Source organism: Euleptes europaea, chromosome 2 (assembly GCF_029931775.1).
Source record: "Euleptes europaea isolate rEulEur1 chromosome 2, rEulEur1.hap1, whole genome shotgun sequence".
Taxonomy (NCBI): Eukaryota; Metazoa; Chordata; class Lepidosauria; order Squamata; family Sphaerodactylidae; genus Euleptes; species Euleptes europaea.
In genome coordinates, this window is record NC_079313.1 from 57532935 (window position 1) to 57554857 (window position 21923).

General features: G+C 40.5%; 1 protein-coding gene across 1 annotated transcript in view; it reads right to left on the reverse strand.

Annotated features, from left to right (window-relative positions):
- Window positions 1–21923, reverse strand: part of AK5 (adenylate kinase 5) — a 127381-nt gene that overhangs the window by 97314 nt on the left and 8144 nt on the right. The window contains exons 3-6 of the mRNA XM_056843991.1: window positions 21074–21241; window positions 18370–18539; window positions 18136–18249; window positions 11158–11349 (exon numbers count right to left, since the gene is read on the reverse strand). Coding sequence (XP_056699969.1) covers window positions 11158–11349; window positions 18136–18249; window positions 18370–18539; window positions 21074–21241 — 644 coding nt within the window. The remainder of the gene's footprint in view (window positions 1–11157; window positions 11350–18135; window positions 18250–18369; window positions 18540–21073; window positions 21242–21923) is intronic.

The window sequence follows — 21923 nt, forward strand, 5'->3', positions numbered from 1 at the left end:
GACCCTGACTACACAAGAAGTCTTTTGCAATCTTATCTAGACAACTTCACCACATTGCTTTGTGTGAACTAAAAAAGTGGCTGGATTTAGGAACATGGAGTGAATCTCCTCCAGCAATAAGACACATATATATCCCCAGGTAAAGGTGAAGATAATGAGACTAAAATGGCTAAGATAAAAGCTAGAGAAACAAAACAACTAAATAAAAGCACTGTGAAGTAGAGCACAGCCACTGCACTGTTCTCAGCTCAACAGGAAGTCGAGCTCAGTCTAACTAAATATATATCCCCAGGTACTGATACTGGATCAAAGGTTAATCTTTGATTTGATCAGTAGATGGACAATGGATATGAAAGTAAGGAGGTGTCTTGCTTTGCAGGGTATGGCAGTTCAATGCCATTCTTTTTGTTGCTCAGCCATTGCCTCAGCTCCAGGACAGCGTGGTTTTCTTCTGAGTCGAAAGAGACCAGAAACTTGCTTGCCTGTATGCTATAGCCCTTTGGGAGCAAGCATCCATAATATTAAAATAAGTTAAATTCTGGAATGTTGACTATAGATTGGGGAGAAGTATAGACAACATTCTACCTCTGTTTAGCACAGTGCCATAAAAACTATCACTTTCAGATTTTAATAACGGCTTGTGTCCATCTCATGAAGATATATATAAAAACACACTTAATAGTTTACACAAAAACACACTTAGGAACAACACTTAATCCTTGTTCCTAAGAATATCAATGAGAGGGAAAATGAACAGGGGTCTTGTGGCATTTTACCAACTAACAAAATTTTATTCCAGCCAATGTTTTTCTTTTTGTGGATTAAAGCATTGCAAGAAATGGGCTCTTTTCCACAAAAGTTTATGCTGGAACCAAATGTTTGTCATCTTTACATTGCAACAAGATCCATGTGAATTTTTTTGCTGCAGCAGACTAACACGGCTACCCCTCTGGAACAGTGGGAGGGAAGTGGCACAATTCAAAAGGGCAAGGAGACGAAGTAGAAATGACAGAAATCAGCTTAAAATGCACTGAACTGAATGGTTTTCTATGGCATCATGGCAAGAATCTTACATAATTGTTCTCTGTTGGATATTCTTTTGTGACAGCTGACAGCTAATACATTTGTTAGATGCTAATTAGCAGCCAGCTACAAAAGTTCTTTTTCTTCCTGTTATTCAACTTTTATACACATAAAGCTAAAGAAAAGAAATGGACTTCTGAATTTCCAGCTCTGGCTTGGTGGTATGTGATAGGTTCCAGTTGCATCTAGGATGCAAAAGTCACTTGCATCCTATTCAAACATTAGTACTTTCTGTTTTCAATATGAAAATTAGCAACAAAAATAAAGGAGCAAAATGGCTTTGATTTTCCTAAACTAGCAGCTTGAGTCCAATGGTTTTCCTTCCATTGAGAGGATAATTCCATCATTATCAGAGGAGGGTGATTTCTGTCAATACTCTCTTCCATTTCAAATCACGCCCAGTGCTATTCCCGGGGGGAGGGAATTCCAAAACCCCATGAGCAACATTTGGGTGGCATGGTGGATTACTGCCAGACAGAGAAATGGGAAAGTCCCATTCTGTGAACTCCACTCCATTTGTGGTTCTTATTGATCATAGTATATTCTCCCTGTATGATCATCCTTTCCTGGGAGATCGGAAGAAGCTAAAGTTTCCCTTCTCTTAGCAGACTCCTCTCGGGAGATAACCACTCAAGTAGCCAAATTTTGCCGCCAGTCTAGTGGGATTCATAAACGGCTGATTGAAAACCTTTCCCCATAGAAAATCTTTCCTCCTCTTCTTCAAATCATCCCTCACAGAACCATCAACTTTTATTATTTTAACCTAACTTTGATTTTTATTCAGAGCTGATATTGTATCGAAATAAATTTTGATTTGATTTGATTTGATTCTTATTGGTTTCACAAATATTTAAAAATAGTTTTTTATCTTTTAAAGTTGCTCTTTAAATATTTTAATTGTCAGTATTCTTGTGAAAAAAACACAAGACAACTGAACTGTAAACAGCTGATTTAGCTCAGAGTAAACAGCTGATTTAGCTCAGAGTGGGTCTGCCCCAGCTGTTTTCCCCATGATACATCCTCGTTGCTAATAAATTGATCGATTTCCAGCAGTTCCTCTTCTGCTCTTAGCAAATGTGAACTGAAATTTGCTATAAATGAGAGAAATCCCATGCAGGTGTCATCAGAATTCAGTCCCATTTTATTCAGTGGGGCTTATTCCCAGGGTTGCAGCCAAAGTTTAGTCCAGCAGCCAGGACAAGGAAGGAGGAATGTGTCTTTCCTTGCCCAGTAAAGAATACCAAGAGGGAGAGCTTATTCAATTAAACTCTTTAACAATCGAGACATGTCCAGTGTGATTTAAGTGGAATTGCACTGCTGAAGATGCTGTTATAATCATCTTTCCAGTTTAATAACCATGGTAAATAAATTAAAGAAGAATTATGAATGATAGATTGAATAGTTAGAAAATGAAATTCTTCACCTTGCTGAGTAAGTTTAAAAGCCACAGCATGAAAATTGGCTTAGTACTGAAAAGGCAACTCTGAACAGATTTTACTCATACTGCCTTACAAGAAAGCATATTAAAACAGACAACTGAGACACAAAAGAAGAAATCTTGACTTCACTAAAATCAATGGTAACCTTTTATTTTAATGATAGAGTATTGTACCGAAGAAAGTTTTTTTCCCACTTGCTCCAGAGTTTTGCGGTTCAATTACCCATGTTCAGCCACATATTCCAAATGGTTTAATTAAAACAGAAAATGAGCTTTGCTCCCTATATTGAGTCCTGTACATACTTCAATGACTCTGTGAAGTAACTATACCATTTCAGTGAATCACACTGTAAGAAAGAAGTCAGATCTTTGGCTCTAAAATGTAGATGTACCCTCCACCTGAGGCAGTCCTTAGGATCAAACTAGAATTGCAGTGGGAACCTGAACTAGTACTCAGAAATCTGCCTATTGCTTTTTCAATGCTCCCTCTTCCCTGGACCGTTTTACCTTGCTTGGCCAGGTACTGTAGGCACCTTGGATGGAGGCAGACTTTACAGGGGGAAAATGGCAGACAAGCAAGAGAGTTATACATATTTCTCTATTATAACCCCTTCCCTTTCTGAACCTGCACCAATGTCCTTGGTTCAATGCAAACTTACCTACAAAGTTTATATCTAGGTAAAATGCACTAAGTTTCCTCCTGACAGGAAAGGACTAATTATGATAACAACAACAACAATAATAAAATTATTTATAGTTGATAAATTATACAGAAAACAAGTCAGAAGGGAATACATTTTAATTACCCTACCCACAAGGCTTGCACTCCAAAGAAATATTACTGTAGTGCTCAATTCCCTGTTGCCTTTCTTGGATCAACCAACAATCCTGGATGAGATAAATAGCTTCAGTAAAACTTAATTTCCAAGATCATGTCTTTTGTTCTCCTTTAAGCTCAACACAGAGCAGGTCATAACAATATCATTTGGACACTGAGATTAAAGCATTCTTTAAAAGAACATGGTAAATTCCTTTTACAAATGTAACACTTCAAAACAGAGGCGGAAGATGACATGTTTGAATGCTCCCCTCTCTCCATCAAACAGTCCACCCACTTGGAAAGACAGCATATCAGGGGCAAGAATACCAGTCATATACCTGGACTAATATATAGATTGAAGGCATATAAAAAATTCAAACAAAAATGTCATAAAAGCCACAAAACAACCCCACAAAAATACTCAAAAACATCTAAATGCAAAAAAATTTACAAAACCTTCTTTAAAGACTGCAGTAAGATATTTTACATGCTTCTCTACAAATTTAGAGGGATCGGTACCTTGGAGCCCAGACAACATGTTCCATGGCATTGGGGCCACAACCAAGAAGGTCCTTCTCTTTTACACTGCTGTAAAGGAAATGACCAGGGAAGGCTTTCCTAGGATTTTAACAGACAGGAACATGATATGAAGCAAGGAAAATGTGTGGCACAGGCTTATTGAACTTTAGAAGGAACTAAAGTCACAGGTCTCTTCATTTGAGTTTCAACTGATCATTTAAACTGATTTAAAATAAAATTTGCCTAACCCTGTTTGAAGGGAAACAGTATGCCAAGAATATGAATAAATAAAAAGGGGATAATCCAGTGGCCTGCCACATTCTCCTGTTACCATTGTAAGCATGGAGAGCAGTACATGCATTAGGAAAAGAGTGGATCAGACCATAATTTTTGGGTCGTGTGTGTGTGTGTGTAATCACATACACACTCATATACAAGGAAGAATGAAAATGTATATATGCCTGAAAAGTAGTTAAGATAACAATGTGTTAGATTTGGAAAAACTGAACAGACAGCAAGCATTAACAATGTCATGAGAAAAGGAACAAAAATGATGGTTCTAGTAGAGTACAGAAGCCCCAGTGCGTTGTCATTAAGACAACAGGATCTAAAAGTGGCAGGATCAGCAGGTAAGAGAACAAGGCAAGAACAGAAAATCAAATCAATCCTTTGCCTTGGTGTTTGTATAAGAAAGGATGATGGAAAGTTTGCAGCCTGAGTGATTTCCCAAAGGACAATAGAAATATCAAAGTGAAATCAGAATACAGTGAGGTTATCAGGAGAAATAATAATGTCAGAATTATCAAGATTCAACAGAGCTACTGGCGATGTTGAATGCAAGACTTAAAAAAAAAGAACCAGCCGTGTCCATTGAAAATAACACTTGTGCTGTGGTATCAGCTGATCATGTCAGAAACATTAATTGTATTAAAGAAAATAATATGGAAATCTGCTGGAAACATCTAAACACAATTAACCACATCAGTTCCAGTTCAGTGGAGATAACAAAGATGAAAATGCTATGACAGTAGCGAATGTTGCCCTAAAACTGTAAAGGCATCCCCTTGGATGTCACTAAGGCCTGATACCCTGGGCTTCAAGTGATTGTATTAATGACTGTGTCTCAGCATAGGCTGTTCGTAGGGTTGCCAGGTCCCTCTTCACCACCGGCGGGAGGTTTTTGGGGTGGAGCCTGAGAAGGGCGGGGTTTGGGGATGGGAGGGACTTCAATGCCATAGAGTCCAATTGCAAAGCAGCCATTTTCTCCTGGTGAACTGATCTCTATAGGTTGGAGAACTATTGTAATAGCAGGAGATCTCCAGCTAATACCTGGAGGTTGGCAACCCTAGCTGTTGGTGACAGTCTTTAAAACAAGTAAGAAAGTGGCAGAAGTTAATTAACATGTAAGTCTGTAGAGTACTCCTCCTTTCTATTACAAGAACCGGCTGGTAAATTGCTCTTGTGAAGTGAGCCCTTTGTAGCAGGCAGGGAGCATAATATATCAAACCCATATTGTCCAATAATGCAAGTGTACAAATGAATACATTGTTGATAATTGTTTTAATAATTTGCACTAGAAAGAACAATGCTCACACCTTATGTATGTGACTAAATATAGCATATCAGGTCTGCAAAATTTGTTACCCACCAAGCTGAATGCAGCCCACCAGCCGTGTATGGTGGACTATAATAGGATAAGAAACCAAATAAACTGGGGGGACATAGTATGTGGGTGCATTCTGCTTGGTGGCTCATAAATTATATAGTCATGCTTGAAGGTAAAGAATTCCTAGGATCAGGATCAGTTCTTCCTTTTTGTATCTTGATCATTTGATACCTACCTGGGCACTACTTTTCATTTTAGGTCCTTACATTTTAAATAACTTTCTATTTAAGGGTTTTTAAAGCTTAATAATGTAGGGCAATAATAGTAGGTACTCTTCAAATTGACTGTTTTCCTAGCAGCTGTTGAACGCATAAAAATTCCTTATCTATTGGTCTATCAAGGTCAGTACTGTCTACTCAGACTGGCATTGGCTTTCCAAAGACTTAGGCAGAGGTCTTTATGTTATCCTTTTTTAAAAAACTAGAAATGCCAGGAATTAAACCTGGGTCTTTCTGTAGGCCAAGCAGATACCCTGCCACGGGGCCTCAGTGCCTCCCCTTGTTGAGAGGTAAAAAATGAAATAGTTATGTGATAAAGGATTTGTATTAAATAAATTGGTAAATTGAAGCAGTTGTTGAATTGCATTGGGGTTGTGTAGGAAATACCTTATTTGATGGTATTTATACAAATTGACATTTTGGTCTCCCATTCTGTCCAGATGGAAAACCTTCTCCAAACACTGTCCTCCCATAATTTCTCTGTGCATTTAAAAATGTCTTTTTATACAATAGAGAAAGATATTAAGGTATTTATTGTTGTATAAAAGATAGATAATGTTAAGGACGTTTACAAATCAGAGCTAAACCTCTTTAGTTTGAAGGCTGAATTGCAACTGAACAAAAATCCTCTATAAAACTTTACCTAAAGGGGGGATGCCCTGACCTGGATAGCCCAGCTTAACCCTATCTTGTCAGATCTCATAAGCTAAGCAGGGTCGGCCCTGTTTGGGATGGGAGACCACCAAGGAATACCCAGAGTTGCTATGCAGAGGCAGGCAATGGCAAACCACCTCTGATAGTCTCTTGCATTGAAAACCCTACAGGGTCACCATACGTCGGCTGCAACTTGATGGCAAAAGGGGGGGGTTGAGTTAGATATATCTTCAAGAGCTAGACATTTTTGTGAAGCCCTGAAATGGCTACAAAGAAGTCATAAAACACATCCATATTCAACAACACTGGCTTCTGAGAGGAGTAAATCTTTCATCCTCACAAACGGTGCTTACAAAGAAAGCTCAGAGAGAATTTAAAGTCCTTGGGAAAATCTAACACTATCCTCATGGCTTTTTATTTGGAAGACTGAAAGGTATAACTGCTAGGAATATGTGCTTAGTGGCAATGCCTACCAAATCTGTTTTGCAATGTTGTGCATTTTTAGCTTTTGAAAGTATAATCAGTACAGCATAGTGGAATATTTGCCTTGAGAGGAAAAAAGTTATATATGCTTTGTTTAAAAATCTGTCTGAGCTTAATCACAAACATACAGCATAGCTTATGTTTATGAATAGTTCTTACTCTACATTTGTGACTAAATCCAATAACTACACAATTATAATTGTTTTATAACAACATAATCAATTATATTGTTTAATGGTAGAATTCAAAACCTTCTTTAACATTGCAGTTCTCACTTTAATCTGGTGTCCAAAATTATGTGAAGTATAGGAAAGTATAGGAAAACGCCCCCCCATAGACATCAACAGGGCTACGACACCAAAAAAAAGTGTCATAGCTACATCACTGCAGGAAGGGGTATTCCCGGGATGAAATGGATTAGGAAGTTGCCCAAAAGCAGCTTTGCCCCCAGGAAATGCCTCCCATGACGCCAGCACACGGACTTGTGCCACTGGAACGCTGTCAGGAGGCAGTGCCTGTGCCTAAACCCTAAGCTGTGGCATGGCATCCCAGCGCCGGTGTGGATGCCACCCTTATCACAGATTAAACGGGCACTTATGCCGGCACGGGGTCATGCCGGCTCCTAAGGAGCTTTGTCCCAATGGACTGCAGCCTTCAAACATGTTATTTGGGATGGCTTTTAAAAATGGTGTTCCAAACAATAAAGGCAGATGTGTAAAGCAATTAGTATCAGAACAGTAGTGTTTTGGAAAAAAATAATAATAATGTTATATTGTGTGTTCTCTTTTTGTAATATCTAAACCAGAAGATCACATTTTGTAGTTTAATGTCTTCTGTAGTTGATGATGCTAGCTTATTTTGGAAATAATGTGTCACTGAGTTATGCTTACCTGCTTGCTCTGCAGTTTTAGTATTGTTATGCAGTAGCTAGAGGCTTAAATTTAATATGATTTTACACCCGGGATTGACATTCTTCTTCTTTTAGAATGACTGATTTTTCATTTCTCACAAGAATATATTAACTAAAGGAGTCCTTGTAGTGCAATGCTCTATCTAATTTTATAGTGAAGCTGCCAAATATGAAATAGTATCTGTTCAATATTTGCTGATCCTTACTTTCTCTTAATGAAAGTTCTGGCTGCATTTTCTAATGCCATAGTTGTCAAAAATAAGTATTGTATTTGGCAATCCACTTTGAAGTTTTATTTGTAAATAAGTTGTATTATCCTTTCCAAACACAATGCAAAATCATGATTTGTACCAATTAGCAAAATGGACCAATTTAATCCAATGCCTTGCCATTCAAATCATATTCTACAACACTATAAAATAGGTATCTTAAGTTGGAAACTTAGTAATGAAAACCTGACCCAAATATTGGAAAAGGTTCCTAATTCAGTCAAAAGTATTTCCAAAATTTGGAAGCAGGTAAAAGCCTGCCAGTCTGATAGCTATTCTGAGTGGTTTTAATGTCCCAAGCAGTGGTAGAGAAACCCTTCGCTTTTACGGGCTGGCAGACAGGCAGGAGCTGCAGAGCCAGGGGTGAATGGAGCAGACACTCAGGTTTGCCCCTCCCCCCGGAAATAGGCAGTCCAGCTGCCCTGATGGGGAATATTTATTGAGTTATACAACAAAAAGAGACCGGAAGCGAAGGCTTCACAGGCACCCAAACCACAACTGCGAAGCAAGCAAATCCAAAACCAGAAGAGATGCAAGAGATCAGTGATAAGGAAGAATCAAATTATCTATGTGAGACAGAACTGCTGATTTAGAACCTGGTATCTCTAGATGTCTGTAATTTCATGTAAAAGTATTAAATAAGTAATCCTCCCTCTCTCTCAGCACCTATTAGTTACAGTAGGGGTAGAAGACAGAAAGGGGAACTAAACCTTGCCCCACCCCAACATCTTACTCTAGTGCTGGAAAATTATTTCTCCCTGCAAGCCTCCAGCAGGGGACTTTCACTTGAGTAGGATTAAGGTCCCCTTGCCCAAGCACTGTTTTTGTACACAGCCAAATCACAACCCCTTGTTCAAGACTCCTGGGAAAGGCTGACTCCTGCCAACTTGTGCCTACCTAAGATATCTCTGCAAAGGAATTTTTTGTCTGTGGCGCAGTCCAAAACTCTGCTAACGACCTGAGTTCGATCCCAATGGAAGTTGGTTTCAGGTAGCCGGCTCAAGGTTGACTCAGCCTTCCATCCTTCCGAGGTCGGTAAAATGAGTACCCGGCTTGCTGGGGGTAAAGGGAAGACGACTGGGGAAGGCACTGGCAAACCACCCCCCAAACAAAGTCTGCCTAGAAAACATTGGGATATGACATCGCCCCATGGGCCAGGAATGACCCGGTGCTCGCACAGGGGACCTTTACCTTTAAATTGAGGATGCTTTTTTCTACCTGCCTGAAAGGGGTGGGGAAAGTTCCTTGGGTAAGAAGTTACATCCCTAGAATTTCAGGGTGTGCGCTTAATTTTTGGGAGGCAGTATTTTAGATCTGGTTTGCCAGTAGGGCACCTGCTTCGTTTATCAAGAGTGCACTTTCCAATTTGGCGTTGGGGGGAAACTGAATTATTCTGGTACTGAAACAGCTGTCTGTTGGTGCCTAGTCCCTTTAAATTTCAAAGGGTTATTACTTTCTATGAGAGTAGACCTGGCCTCTGGTCTGCTTTCATAGCAACTAATAGCCCTTTAAAATGTACAGGGACTAGAAGTCTCCGAACAGTTGTTGCTGGTCAGGCTTCCTCTTTTCTCCCTTCCCACCCTGAAACCCTCCTGAAATTCTGAGAAATTAATTATCGTTATTCCTGGAATTTCGAGAGTGTTCTGAGTCACTTCAGGTATGCCACAGCTGAACCAAAGCAGCAATTTTCAGGTTTATTTTTTACTCAGGCATAACCAAACGCACATTCCTATACTAGAATTCCATCCCAAACAGGAGGGCGGCAGGAGTCAACACATGGAAATGTGATTTCTATTGAAATGACTTAGTGCATTCATTTCCTAAAACGACTAGATGTAATTCTATAATTAGAGAATCTGACTCAAGTTTTCAAAATGACATACAACCCCACTCCAGTTCCAGTAATCTCTTTCTTGCACACCTCAACCAAAACTGCACAGAGCTGTTTTCCTGTTGATAACAGAGAGTGTGAAGGAAGGATAATTCAACAACAATCCTCATGTGATCATTCTGGAAACATGCAGGGCTACAATTTGGCTAACAGACATGCCATATGTTCACAGATGCACTGTTTGTGAAATTGAGCGCTTCCCTGCAGATGCTATACCTGTAGCCATCCTAATTTCCCAAATGATGGCAGCTAAAAAAGTGCCCTCATGGAAATAGCAGTGGTCATGCATACAGAACACAAATGGTGCCTTCACGTGTAAAAGAGGTCATCTGTGAAACATTTCATAAAAACAATTGGACTTAAGCACAATGTACTGTGTGCTGTACTGAACCATTATTCTGTATCTCAGAATGGATGGCACTTCCCCATCAAAGCAAGGTATAGTTTAAAATATGAGCAAGAGCTAACCAGGCAGGTTTAGCAAACATTCTGAATGACTCAACAGGATATTTGTTAGTTTACTGCCGCAAAGAATCAATGAATCACCATCCCTGAAATGGAATGGAAAGTTTCTCTGAGCTTCTGAAGACATGCTTTCCCAAGGGATATGCCAGTTTTCAAAAAAATGACATTGCAGTCTTGAAACCAGCTTTCTTGGTCTTTGAACAGGCAACCTACACATGGCCTTGGCAAAACTGAACATGGCTAAACGAAAGCTTGAAAATGGTGATGAATCATAGGACTGAAGGCCTTACACTGGGCTAGGTCTTCCAATCTCAAATAGCCCACTAGGAGATAAATTCACATAATGTAGGTTTCAGTGTTCAACAGGCAGAGATCAAAAGCAAGCAAGGAACATCACACCGGGAAAAAAAACAGATTTACTGGGTTAAACATCTGGGAGACCCAGGTTTGAATCCCCACTCTGCCATGGAAGCTTGCTAGGTAACCTTGGGCCAGTCACACACTATCAGCCTGAACTGCCTCACAGGATTGTTGTGAGAATAAAATGAAGGCAAAGAGAATGATATAAGCTGCCTTTCTCCCACTGGGGAGATAGGCTGCGTATAAATTAAGTAAAATAAATGCAAATGGTCTTTCTTGGGGTAAAAATAAAGGACTCACAATTTTGAGTCTTTGATTTTGTGAAATTCAGGCACAGTTATAAATGAGTTTACTAAAAGTATACAGTGATTGGAGACTTACAGTCATGATCAGACCCTTTTCCTGGAAATATTTAACCAGCGGAACAGCATTCTGGTTAAAATTCACAAGGCGTCTCTGTGTAGCTTTGAGGTTGTCATCTGGTCTCCCCTGCTGCTCGGCACGTTTCATTAGCCGTTCTTTCAGTCGCTGATTTGAGCAGGACAAAAACACTACCAAATCTGGGATACAGATCTGTGGAAAAGATTACCACATAATCCCAAAGTTAAAATTATTGAATTTATTTACAATAGCTTCCAATGTACCATGTTTATATTTCAGTAAAAAGTGGATAAGAACTAGCCTGTTTTACACATTGGGATCAAAGACAACCTCAGCTTTTCCTATGTAAAATATGTTGTCATTAACAGGACAGGAATTAAGGAATTTTCACTATCCATCTTGCTGCATCTTTCCAACTGAGGGCTTATTCACACAAAATCATGACCACCTGGTAAGTAAACCACAGGAAATTACTATCTTGTATCTTTAAGGTCCATGAACACTGGCTAGTGCTTGAACCTCAGACAGAGGTAAGTAAGACCTTTCACTAAATTTAGGAACATCCATCCCTGTCACTCTGACTGGGTATTGCTTGTTCCCAGTAATAAAGGGTCTTTATAACTATATGTAGTAGATGGAAATAATCCTAATTTAACTGTGTTTCTTTTATCAACATAATGGTTGTGTTATAGTCTTAATACAGGAATTTACTTTTCACGATATATGATAGAAGTAATTATATTCTTTGATGTGGCAGCTGAATTCTGCTCTTGCAATTAATTTGCCTGGTAATTAGTGTATGTATTATAGGGGCAGAATAACCTCGTTAACTACATAATTAAAATACCCTGGGTGGGAAATCTGCTGACAAAGTTAGCAGAGGACATGCCAGAGCCGGAGCGAGTGGCCCTATATATACCCGGCCAGCGGACGCGAGTGAAAACCTCAGGTCCCATTCCAGCTGGCCAGGAAGAACGAGTACCTTGGGCCCTGATTGTCCCATTCAAACGGGGTGGGTGGGGCCAGCACCCAGCCTGCCACGTGGCCGGCCTCTGCCATTTCCCCAGCACCCTGGAGTTCAGCAGGACAACGCCAGCTGCTCCTGGCCTGCAACCGGCCTGCGTAGCAGCCCCAGCTCCAGGAAGCAGGGCGGGGAGAGGCGCACCAGCGATGGCCTCACCAGCACTCGCCCCCCCCCATAGAAGGAGGAAAAGTGGCGGGAACTCCGGGCCTCCAGGGCGGACCCCACAAACCCAGCTCCAGGTAAGGCAGGGAGCTGATGCTTTTCACGATATATGATAGAAGTAATTATATTCTTTGATGTGGCAGCTGAATTCTGCTCTTGCAATTAATTTGCCTGGAAATTAGTGTATGTATTATAAGGGCCTCAGGAGAATTACTGGAACTCCGAGGTGTGTTGCTGGGTTTGCCCTCCGTATGGAATTGGCCCAACCCTCACTTGAGGCACGTGCGTGGAGGAGAGCAATGAAGCTTAGGTTTAAGCTGCCTGACGACAATCTCCCGTCCCAGGTGGGGTTTCTCCATCTTACTCTCAAGGACCCGGCCCCCAACCACTGGCTGAATCTATTAGCGGAAAAACTAAAAGTACTGGGACTCCCAATCTCTACTCCCTCTGACAACCTGGTTCCATCACATTTAGTGGCAATCTTGAAGAGATTTAAGGAGTTAGATTGGGCCAGCATGGTTGGGAGGGCCAGACGTACTTGCTCCGGTCTGGTTTTGGGACTCCCCCCACCAGAGAAGCTTCCAGAGTTCCACTTTACGGTTTCAATCTTCTCACATTGTCGGGCTCTCCTTTTAGCTCATTTAAATGCCTTTCCATCTATGGTCATGTTGGGCAGATATACCGGGATACCTTTTCCAAACCGTGTCTGCCCACGTAACACAGGCGAAATTGAAACACTGGACCATCTGATGCTCTGCTGTCCTCATTGGTCTCAAGATAGAGATGCTCTTATTGCTCCAATCCTCACCAGCTTGAACCTCCCTCTACATGCCTGGGTTTTGCCTTATTTGATTGGCGACTCAAATAATGGTGCAGCCACATTGAATGTTGCCCGCTTTCTGGCCAGAGTAGCTGCACTTAAGAAGAAAGAACTCTCAACGCCTACCTCTGGCAACTTTTAGTCAGTTCGCTCCGCCCCCAGTTTATTTTAGTTAGGAATTTTACTTATTGGGCTGACGCCTAGTTTTTAGCATTGTTAACTTAAGATTGTTTTATCCTTATTATGCTATGTATCATGTTTCCTATCCTTCCTCATGTTCCCCTCCCTTCCTTCCCTCCTCCCTTGGTCCAAGACTGCGGACATAGACCTAATAAATAATAATAAAAAAATGGGTATTATAGGGGCAGAATAACCTAGTTAACTACATAATTAAAATACCCTGGGGGTAAATCTGAAATTTTATTTCCAAGCTTTTGAATGGAAATATGTAAATAGAAGTGCAAAAAAAGCCCCATTGCCTTTAGCAGGGCTACTCCGCAGTGGGAGGGGGCATTCCCAGGGTGAAAGCTGCCCCGGGAATGCCCCGGGAACGCCTCTGGGAATGCTGGCATGAGGACGTGTTGCAGATGGGTGCTGGCAGGAGGCTACGCTGGTGGCGAAAATGCCCCCCGTGCCAGTGTAAGTGCCCATTATTATGGCACTGGGTCATGTTGGCTCCTAGGCCGATTCACCCCCCCCTTAGGAATGCGCCTATAGAAACGGTTTAAATACAGAAATAAGTCATTTATCTATGATACAGACTGCTAATAATGTATGACACTCCTTTACTGTTGTTAAGATAAAGGAAGCAACACGTTCAACAACATTTCTGTCACAGCTAATAAAAATTCAGATTTTTGTTTGTAGATCCAACATTCTTTTGTATACATTAGATGGTATAAGTATTTGAACCTACATTCTTTCTTGGATGCTAAAACAAGTAGTGAGCTATGTCTTTGGCAACTCACTCATTGCATGTACAAGTGTCTGTGTGGAATTCTTGGACTCCTCAGAATATCAACAAAAACATGTATGTGTTTTCATGATCTGAAGTTTGGTAAGACCCATCGAACATCTTTCATAACCATAAGTGAATTTGATAATGTCATATCAGGAACCTGCCATTTTCTCATATTTAATTGCTTAAAAGTAATTCTCATTCTGTTCTTAAACAGTCTTCACCATATTGGTTTAATAGCCTTAAAGAAGACCTGTGAAAATCAATACAGTTTAATTAAGTGAGGGTACTCAAACATCAAGAGTCCCTTTTCATACTGATTTCAGTAATTTCCTCTGACATAGTTGAAGAATATATCAGCCCGCATAAATTGTATTTAAGTCCAATAATTTTTACACAAATAGTAGATCTGTACTGTAATGAAATGGTTCAGAAAGATGCTTTGGTAAAGGGACAGGGACTGTGGACTATATTACTTATGTAGTATGTAATTTGTTACTGCATTATGATCCTATTATTTAATTTCTGCATCTTTTAACAAGTCAAGTTAATGCTTCTGATTTATTTCAGCTCTATTTTCAGATTTCTCCCTGCTTTCAGATTTCTGCAATCCAAATCCTATTGCATTGTTACTGGATGTCCAATCCTGTTGATAATATTGACTTACAGTGTGTTGTCCGTTTTAAGTCTCTGAGAAGGGCAGACTATAAATAATGTAAACATTTTTTTAATGAAAAATGGCCCAGTGGATGCTCATCTCAGCTAACATAATCTGTCCTCAGTCCTAAGAACTGAAGTAGTAGAACACTTGGAGATAATAAAATGGATCTAAACATATTCAAAAAGCTTTCAGATTCAGCCAAATAATCCTTGATGTCAGCACCACATAAAATTCAAGGAAACAATTTAGGATGGAGCATTTTGGGGGGAAAAGGGAAGAACGAATTTCCACCCACTGTTCTTCAACATTTCATGGGGAGGCTGACAGAAGCTGGATTTTATTCCAAAAGTCAGGGAGCCAGGTCATTCTTGCTACAAGTATACCCACTTATATTCTAATGTGTAAACCACTTGACCCCTCTTTTAGATCCTAGGCAAACATACAGTGTAGTCTTAACCAAAGTTACACCCTTCTATGCCCCCTGACTTATTTTTTCTATTTAAAACATTTATTTGACATCTTTCTTTCTTATGGAGCTCAAGGAGGTTTACAACATAGGTAAAACACATAAAATACATTAAAAACATAAAAACCAAAATTTAAAATTTCAGTGGACTTAGGCTCAGCTCCACGCAAGGAAAATCTCAATAGGTGCACATTTTCCTCCATCACATAACACTGACATTCCCTAGTTCTGTACATACCTTTACAAAGGCTAAAATTCCCCCTTTGTGCCTAAGCATTTACTGAAAGAGTGGGGAAGCTAACCTACCATTTTATCATTTTTTAAATTCCTATGACTGTTAGTAGGGTAAGGACAATAAAGTGTGTTGTAATTTATCTAGGTTATATAATTGTCAGCATGTATTCTTCGATCAGGTAACCAAGTCTGTGTAAATATACAAATACTATGTCTCTTCCAAATATTTATCTATGATAATACTATGAGTTAAAGTGTTATCTTCAAAGGAGGAGGACAAAAAAGAAGAAGTGTCATGGAGCTGGATTTCCTGATATTTAATTGTTTCAATTCCTCAAACAGTCATGCCTTATTAGAGGACAAAATTGAATGGCCTCATTAGACTACCATCTTTCACACACATCAGCATGGGAACGTCTGCTTAAAAAATGGTTATTAACATTTTTAGTGATTATGGAGCACTTTAAAATGATTTGTTTGAAGAGTACTGCAAAAAATCCCGCTTTTGAAATTTAACCTTTGCGTGTGGCTTTCACAAAATGTTACAGCTTGTTACAGTGTTTGATCAGATGATGAAATAGGTTCCAATCACATGAATTTAATCATTTGAATTACTTTAAATAAACGAATAAAACTGTCATCCTACTAAAATACTGAAGACTTACTTCAGGAGTAGTCTCTGTTCTGGAATAAGCAATGAGAGAAGCACATGCTGAACAACCTTGAAAAGAGGGACACAATCCAGACAATGTGTTCCATAGGCAAGAAAGCCATTTTCTCGGCTCAAGAAACTGCACAATGGGGTTGCCAACCTCCAGGTGGTGGCTGGAGATCTACTGCTATTATACCTGATCTCCGGCCAATAGAGATCAGTTCACCTGGAGAAAATGGATGCTTTGGCAATTGGACTCTATGGCATTGAAGTCCCTCTCCTCCCCAAACCCCGCCCACCTCAGGCTCTGCCCCAAAAACCTCCTACTGGTGACGAAGAGGGACCTGGCAACCCTACTGCACAAAGATGTCCTACAGTGTAAATCACTACTTTATATGCTAAGGTGCCATCATCTTTAATAGAAAAAAGTATAGTTTAATTGAATTGGCTGCTTGGGAACTTTGCTTAAATCATTGCCTTTTTATTTTATTCTTGAAAAAAGAGCCTTTTGATGTTTCTTGTATATTTCACCCAAAAAGTTTAGTTAAAAAAAGACACTTATACCTAACTTGTATATGCTATAAAACACAGAGATGTTCTTTCTGCATTCTTTTTAGCAAACTGCAACAAACAGGAGACAGATTCTCTTTAGTTTTGAAAAATCTGTGCATCGAACTGCATTCTTCCTAATGAGCCCACAAAATCTGCAGTTAAGGAATAACCTTTTCTCTGCCATTTAAAAATCATTGATCTATGAAAAATGCTTTAGAAAACAGGACCTTCTTTTTCCCTTAAGAAGGATTTAACCACACAAGCAAGAAAGAACTATTGTTATTAGCAGTATGACCAAATTCTACTTGTTTTCAGAGCCACAGAAGTACTTGTATTGACAAGGTGCACGGCAAGAGCATGACCTTTTGTCAGCCAACTATTTTGCGTAGTTAGTAACTACAGTTCAGTTTTTATTTTACTGTCATTTGACCAAAAAATAGAACACACCTTATCAGAAATAACATAAATGTGTAATAAAAAACAGTATCAGTCAGTCGAAGAGTCCACAAAATATAACATATCAATAAAATCCCATATCTAAAGAGGCAAATAAGCTAGCTTCTAAAATGTTTATCTATCAAATTTTACCTATTTGTAGATTACATCCTTTCGGGCCTTATATATAGCAACACAAAATTTGGCCACACATCTTGAAATTTGTGGGTTACTATCTTCCAGTAGTCGTTGGATACAAATTTTATCAGGTCGCACTATATTATTTCTTAAAATTTCTAGGATAGTCTTGGATCTTAACTCGTGATGGAGTGGGCAGTATAAAAAGACGTGTTCACGGATCTCAATTTCTTCACCATTGCACGGGCAAACTCTCTCGGAAAGAGGAGTTTTTTATATCTGCCTTCTAGGATGGCCGATGGCAAAGTTCCACATCTGGCTAATGTGAAAGCCCTTCTAAATTTGTTCACCTCCATTGTCATCAGATATGGGGCTGCCATCATCAGGTGTCTGAACTTCTGTGAGGCTATGAAACCAGGCGAGCTTGCAAGGTCATGCTGTCTCTCAGTGTTTTCCACTCTCTGCCTTTTACTTAGTAACTACATTTGCTGTGGCATCCGTCCTAGGCTGCCAAGTCCCACTCTTCTAAACCCATTAACTTCAATGAACTCAGAAAAGAATAACTTTGTTGAGGACACCATTGCTAGTTTTTCTAGAGATAGGGTTGCCAGCTTCCAGGTGGTGGCTGGAGATCTCCTGCTATTACAACTGACCTTCAGGTGACAGAGACCAATTTCCCTGGAGAAAATGGCCACTTTGACAATTTGACTCTATGGAATTGAAGTCCTTCCCCTCTCCAAACCCTGCCTTCCTCAGGCTCCACCCCCTAAATCTCCAGATATTTCCCAACCTGGAGCTGGAAACCCTATCTTAACATGAAGAACAGGACAAATTCAAAACAAGTTAGAATTATGAAAAACAATAACTATTTCTTACTTGGTCCTCAAAGGAGAGAGCCTGGGCCACATCTCTTGGAAATCCATCAATAACAATACCTTCTTCATCGGGGATCTGCATTAACCTCTGCTTTATCTCAGTAATAGTTGTTTCCTTGTTTGTTTAAAAAAACACAAAACAGTTAATTCAGTTTCTTTAGCTGCACAAATTAAGAGGGTATGTAAAAAAATCTCATCAAAATATGTAACAGACTGTTTCCCAATACTGATTTACCTGTGGGGCCAATTCTCCTGTGGTAATTATTTTAGCAATCAGGCTCCATTTTCTATTGCTGCTTGTGTTGTGGATCTTCTTTCTTAACAATTCACCAACAGAGATGTACTCAAATCCATAGCGTTCTGCTATTTTCAAACTCTGGGTTCCCTTCCCACTTCCCGGGCCACCTGTTATGAAAGATAAGGAAAAACAAACAAGAAGGTTTTTATATTAAAATCTCAGATTCACTATGGACTATCAATATTGGACTGCCAAGTCTCCCTGAAAAACAAGGGAAGCCATGTTCTTCAAACACCTACAACTTCATTCTATCCTCTAATACTGGCTGTAAAAAACTCAATGATCCAGCAAAGGAATTGGGAAGGGTAGACAAAAGACTTACAGTGGAACCCTGATTGGGAGGGGGGGGTTGGGCCTGATCCAGGCACAGCAGTGCAGCCTCCTGAGCAGTTTGCTGCCAGGAGCAGCAAGCTGAAAATGCCTTTGTTAAAAACAACAACATCAAACCGCTCTGTAAAGTTTCACAGGGCTGCGCCCCAATTTTTGCAGGTTCAAGTTGGTGCCTGCAAAAGGGGGCAATCCCAGGTCAAAAAGGCTTATGGGGCTGAGTAAAGTTAGCTCTGCCCCCGGGAATGCCCCCTTTGCTGTCAGCGTGAGCCTCTGAGTGGGACCTATGTTCCCGCAGCGGCAGCACTGGTGCCCAAGGAGGCGCTACCACGCCTTTTCTTCTGCTGTTGTAAGTAGGCCCACGGCGGCAGTGTAGGTGCCACTTTAGACAGCGTAAGTGGCATCTATGCTGCCACAGTTGTCACACCGCATCCAGAGGTGTTTCAACCCCCCTTAAGGATTGCTCTGTTAGTCTAACCCTGTCTCTACTGCAATCTAGAGGCAGGGGCTGCGATCATTTAAACTGCAAATGCTCCTCCTTGCCAGAAGCACAAGCCTTTGGCACAAGCCAAAGGGCGAGGGCACAAGGGCTCTTGCCCTGTGGCTCTTTGCCTGGGGACCCTATAGAGTGGGAAAGAATCCTGTTATTAGGCCAGAGCAGATCTGTGTGCCCTGCAGGAGTACCAAGTGAGTTAGGCATTGGTGTGAGTTAGAAGCACGGCAAGGAAGCTAGGGCATTGGTTATGAGAGAGGGAGAAAAGCTTCTCCCTGTCCACTTTCTCCAAACTATGCATAATTTTATAGACCTCTATCATGTCTCCCCTTAACCGCTTTTCTCCCTCTCTCATAACACTAGAATGCAGGGTCATCTGCTGAAACTGGAGGGTGAGAGATTCAAAACAGATAAAAGGAAGTACTTCTTCATACAATGCTTAGGTAAATTGTGGAACTCCCTGCCCCAGGATGTGGTGATGGCTGCCAACTTGGAAGGCTTTAAGAGGGGAGTGGACATGTTTATGGAGGAGAGGGTTATTCATGGCTACTAGTAAAAATGGATACTAGTCTTGATGCAGACCTATTCTCTGCAGGATCAGAGGAGCATGCCTATTATATTAGGTGCTTTGGAACACAGGCAGGATGGTGCTGCTGCAGTTGTCTTGTTTGGGGGCTTCCTAGAGGCACCTGTTTGGCCTCTGTGTGAACAGACTGCTGGACTTGCTGGGCTTTGGTCTGATCCAGCAGGGCTTTTCTTATGTTCTTATGTATTGTAACCGCTGTAGTCTGAAAGTGAAAAGTGTAGGAAAAGAATCAACTGGCTCCCTTGTGAGCAATTTTATGCCTTGTAGGTCACATAGGCAATAAAGGCTGGCTAACTTTTAATTCCCTCTAACAATAAGGAGAGGTGTGAAACATCAGATGCCAGCACAGCACTGCATTTCATCTAACAGTAAGGAGGTTGCAAATAGAGCAGAGCCAAAAGTCAGTCTCTAATTACCGAAATGCCAAACCAGCCTATCACATAAGTAAGCAGCAAATGTCATGAATATGACTGGTTCCAAAAGGGTGCTGCCAGTGTTCTAAGGTCAATTCTTGTTGCCCCCAGTTCTGCTTAGAATGGCATAGCTCAGTTTGCAGCAGTATGTTTCAACAATGTTCTTGGTTTCAAGCTACATACTACATTTTGTCTTTTACAGTCATCCTAGTTAGTTAAATGAATAGTGATACACTGAACTAGAAAACATTTACATTATCATAAGCAGAGGCTCTTATTCAAACAAGTTAGATAGGTGCTTGATTTTATCTATCACAGATTTGTATCCTCCATTCCTCCAAGGATATTAGCACACTTGCATATTTTCCCCCTTTTCATTTCAGTAAATGTGATCGAACACTATGAGTGCACTAGATACCATGAATGAACTCTAGAGTTTTTTCATGATTTCAGTACAGTCTCAATGCAATTCTAAGAACACATACAACATCTTCAGGGGACCCGCTTCGGGTGCCCCACCTGAGACTAGACAGGTGGTAACCAGAGAAAGGGCCGTCTTGCTCATGGCATCAAACTGTAGAATCCCCTTCCCTGGGAGTTTCAACTGCTCCCCCCAACATAATTTCCCATTCCATCTAGTGTTAGCTTACTGACCATCCTTCTTGATGGTTAACTGCTGTTTTTAAAACTGATTTTAATGGTTTTTTAACTGTTCCAATGTTATTACCAATGGTATCAATTTCTGGCAGTTAATCATTTCTCTATATCTATATCTAATTAATCCAACAAAATTATTTTTTCCAGGACTGTCTGCCTTCCTACCTATGACAAGGATGATTTTAGGCCGAGGTCTTGCAGGGTCAAAGACATCGTACTCCTCAATGAGTTCAGCTGTTTCTGAGAGATCTGAGTCACTTTCTATGGAGAACTGGTGGATTGGAGGAAGTCGATCATACCGCCGATAAGGAAAGTTGGGGTTGTCCGGCATCACTGCAAAATGGTAAGAAAAGAAAGTCAGACCCAGAACACTTTTTACATTTATCAATAATAACATTCACTATAGGCCTGTTTATATGTGACTCTGCTTGATACTTTGGGGGACTTTTCTTTTTTCCAGCAGTAAGTTATGTACTGGAATTCAATAAGCAATTTAATGGTAGTGGTGTGTAGCTAGAGGAATCATAGAGTTGGAAGGGACCACCAGGGTCATCTAGTCCAACCCCTGCACAATGCATGAATTTCATAACTACCTGCTCCCCCGCACACACACCCCAGCGACCCCCTATTCCATACCCAGAAGATGGCCAACATGCCCTCCCTCTCATGAATTGCCTAAGGTCATTGAATCAGCATTGCTGAAAGATGGCCATCTAGCCTCTGCTTAAAATCCTCCAGGGAAGGAGCACTTACCACCTTCCGAGGAAGCCTGTTCCACTGAGGAACCGCTCTAACTGTTAGAAAATTCTTCCTAATGTCTAGATGGAAACTCTTTTGATTTAATTTTAACATGTTGTTTCTGGTCCGACGTTCTCGGGCAACAGAAAACAACTCGGCACCATCCTCCATATGACAGCCCTTCAAGTACTTGAAGTTGGTTATCATATCCCCTCTCAGTCTTCTGCTCTTCAGGCTAAACATACCCAGCTCCTTCAACCTTTCCTCATAGGACTTG